The following is a 3,088-nucleotide window of genomic DNA, read 5'->3' as shown; positions in this document are numbered from 1 at the left end:
AACGAGGATGCGCCCGCAGATCAACGCCCCCCCTACGCCTTTGGCTGCCATCGGGCCACCCACCACTGCTGCGCAAGAACCGCCGACCAGGATTGTCCCTACCCCGACGTCGCCTGCCATCGCACCTCCCACAGAGACAATGGCACCCCCAGTCCGGGAACCCATACCGCTGCCAAGGAAGCCTACAGTCACCATCAGAACAAGGGGCCCCATCATCCAGACACCCACTCTGGGACCGATCCAGCCAACCAGGGTAGCAGAAGGCACTGGCACAGCCTCCGTGCCAATTCGCCCCACGATGCCCGGGTTCGTAGAGCCCACGGCAGTGATCACACCGCCTACAACTACCACCAAGAAACCCAGAATCTCCACTCTGAAGCCAGCCACGCCATCCACGACGGATTCGTCCACAGCGACGACGCGAAGGCCTACTCGAAGACCCAAAACACCCCGTCCAACAAAGCCTCCCAGCACAACCAGGTCCCCCATCTCCAAGTTGACAACGGCCTCCCCACCGACCCGTGTACGTACCACAGCTAGCGGGATCCCCCGGCCCTGGGAGCCAAATGAGCCACCCAAGCTGACAAACCATATCGACAGGGTTGACGCATGGGAGGGCACCTACTTTGAGGTTAAAATACCATCAGATACCTTCTACGACAAGGAAGACACCACTACGGACAAACTGCAGCTGACCTTGAAGCTGAAGGAGCAGCAGATGATAGAGGAGAATTCGTGGGTGCAGTTCAACAGCACCAGCCAGCTCATGTACGGCATGCCAGACCACAACCACATCGGGAAGCATGAGTACTTCATGTATGCGACCGACAAAGGTGGGCTTTTTGCTGTAGATGCTTTCGAAATCCATGTCCACAAACGCCCACACGGGGACAAGTCTCCAGTGAAGTTCAAGGCCAGGCTGGAAGGGGACCACAATGCAGTGGTGAATGACATCAATAAGAAGATCATGCTGGTGAAGAAGCTGGCTCTGGCATTTGGCGACAGGAACAGCAGCACCATCACGGTGCAGGACATCGCCAAAGGCTCCATAGTAGTGGAGTGGACGAACAACACGCTGCCCCTGGAGCCCTGCCCCCGTGAGCAGATCCGGACTTTGAGCAAAAAAATTGCAGATGACTCTGGCGGGCCAAGCCCGGCTTTCTCCAACGTCTTGCAGCCCGAGTTCAGGCCTCTGAATGTGTCGGTGGTCGGCTCCGGTAGCTGCAGGCACATCCAGTTCATCCCTGTGACGAAAGACGGAAGGGTGATCTCAGAGGCGACGCCAACGGTGGCAGCGGGCAAAGACCCCGAGAAGAGCAGCGAGGATGATGTGTACCTGCACACCGTCATCCCTGCTGTGGTGGTGGCCGCCATCCTCCTCGTGGCCGGCATCATTGCCATGATCTGCTACCGCAAGAAGAGGAAAGGGAAGCTGACCATCGAAGACCAGGCCACCTTCATTAAGAAAGGTGTGCCCATCATCTTTGCCGATGAGCTGGATGACTCCAAGCCTCCGCCGTCCTCCAGCATGCCCCTCATCCTCCAGGAGGAGAAAGCCCCACTGCCCCCCCCTGAGTACCCCAACCAGAGCATGCCGGAGACCACACCGCTCAACCAGGACACCATTGGGGAGTACACACCGCTGCGGGACGAGGACCCCAACGCGCCGCCCTACCAGCCTCCCCCCCCCTTCACTGCACCTATGGAGGGGAAAGGCTCCCGCCCGAAGAACATGACCCCATACAGGTCCCCGCCGCCCTACGTCCCCCCTTAATGAATGGGAGGCTCTCGGGGGAGAAGGGGCCTCCAGCTCCACACCAGTGCTGTCTGTGGGCCGGCAGCCCCCTCACCAGCTGGGAACCTGAAACCCCAGCCTGCTCCCCAGCAGGCCCTCCCTGGCTGTGCCCGCCACACCGGAGCGCTCGCGGGACTCAGGGGGACACTCGTTTTATTTTTGCCTAACAAGCTTTGGTTTTATTTTATTCATAGAAAAAATTCTTGGCTCAAACACACCTTCCTGGCGGCTGGGCTTCTGGCCGGGGCAGCGGGCAGGGAGGGGGGACAGGGACGGGACAGGGTCGGGGACGGGAGGAGCAGGCAGCACTGGGGTAGCACTCTGGGTCTCTGCTGTTTGCCTTTAACACTAACTGTACTGTTTTTTCTATTCACGTGTGTCTAGCTACAGGACGTAACATGAAAGGTAGCCTAAAAATAATTAAATTCAAGGGACTTTCTGAAGTCGATGTTTTTAAGTTTTTACATTTAATCTGCTCTTTGCCTAAACTGGGAGGTGTAGTTTTGGGGAGGGGGAGGGCAGTGCTGTGCTGCAGGCAAGCTCCAAGGGCGATTCAGGGCTGGATAGGGGGGGCCTTTGAGGACAGCCAGCCTCCTCCTCCTCGGGGAGATTGGCTTCTTTGTTCGGGGTTTCCTTTTTTTTTTTTTTTTTTTTTTTAATCAAAGAAATCCTATTTTTCTCACACATCATAAAATAGTAATCAGCTGGCTTGGGGTACTTTTGGCCAAGCACAGGGGCAGCTGCCTGCACCTCGGGGTGCAGCACTGTGCCAGGGGAATCTCGTGGGAGGGCAAGCGGGGCCCCACGCCATGACAGCTTCTCCGCTGCGAGGCGAGTGCTGGGGTTGGGGTGATCTTTTTTAAGCAAAAAAAAAAACCCCTAACCCTCCCCAGGAGGTGTTTTGGCGATAGGGGGGGTGTTTTCTCCACAGTGCAGTGCCAGCTTTTTGCTTCGACCGCTCCTTGAGAGCGGTGCCGGAAGGGCCTCGCTGCCCAGACGCTGTTGGAAAAGATAAAAGGTTTAAAAAAAAATAATAAAGGAGATTAATAAAAGAAATGGGGGGGAAAAAAGCGCCAGGAATAGTTAATAGTCAAAAAAATAAAAATCAGTGAACTCTCAAATCTAATTTTTTACTAAATTTTTGATACAGCCTCAAATTGTTTTATTAAAAAAAAAGACTTAAAAACCGGTGTACCGCTGCCAGCAGTTTGTATGAGCTTAGCTTCCGAGTGCCGGCTCCCCGGGAGGCACCGCCCTGCGCAGGCCGAGCCCGCCTGAGCCGCAGGGGCGCTC

General features: G+C 55.9%; 1 protein-coding gene across 2 annotated transcripts in view; it reads left to right on the top strand.

Annotated features, from left to right (window-relative positions):
• DAG1 (dystroglycan 1) overlaps positions 1-2,831 on the top strand; it is a 54,602-nt gene extending 51,771 nt beyond the window's left edge. The window contains exon 5 of one of the 2 annotated variants that reach the window (XM_035901508.1): positions 7-2,831. In XM_035901508.1, the coding sequence (XP_035757401.1) occupies positions 7-1,774 (1,768 nt within the window). In that variant the 3' untranslated portion in view covers positions 1,775-2,831. The remainder of the gene's footprint in view (positions 1-6) is intronic. The other variant, XM_035901502.1, reaches the window with a different exon arrangement.
• Positions 2,832-3,088: the final 257 nt, after the last annotated feature.

The sequence above is a fragment of the Egretta garzetta genome, unplaced genomic scaffold (genome assembly GCF_000687185.1).
Source record: "Egretta garzetta isolate BGI_Z169 unplaced genomic scaffold, ASM68718v1 scaffold861, whole genome shotgun sequence".
In the NCBI taxonomy this organism is placed as follows: Eukaryota; Metazoa; Chordata; class Aves; order Pelecaniformes; family Ardeidae; genus Egretta; species Egretta garzetta.
The sequence above is the reverse complement of the archived record's forward strand: the minus strand, read 5'-3'. Positions and strand labels throughout refer to the sequence as shown.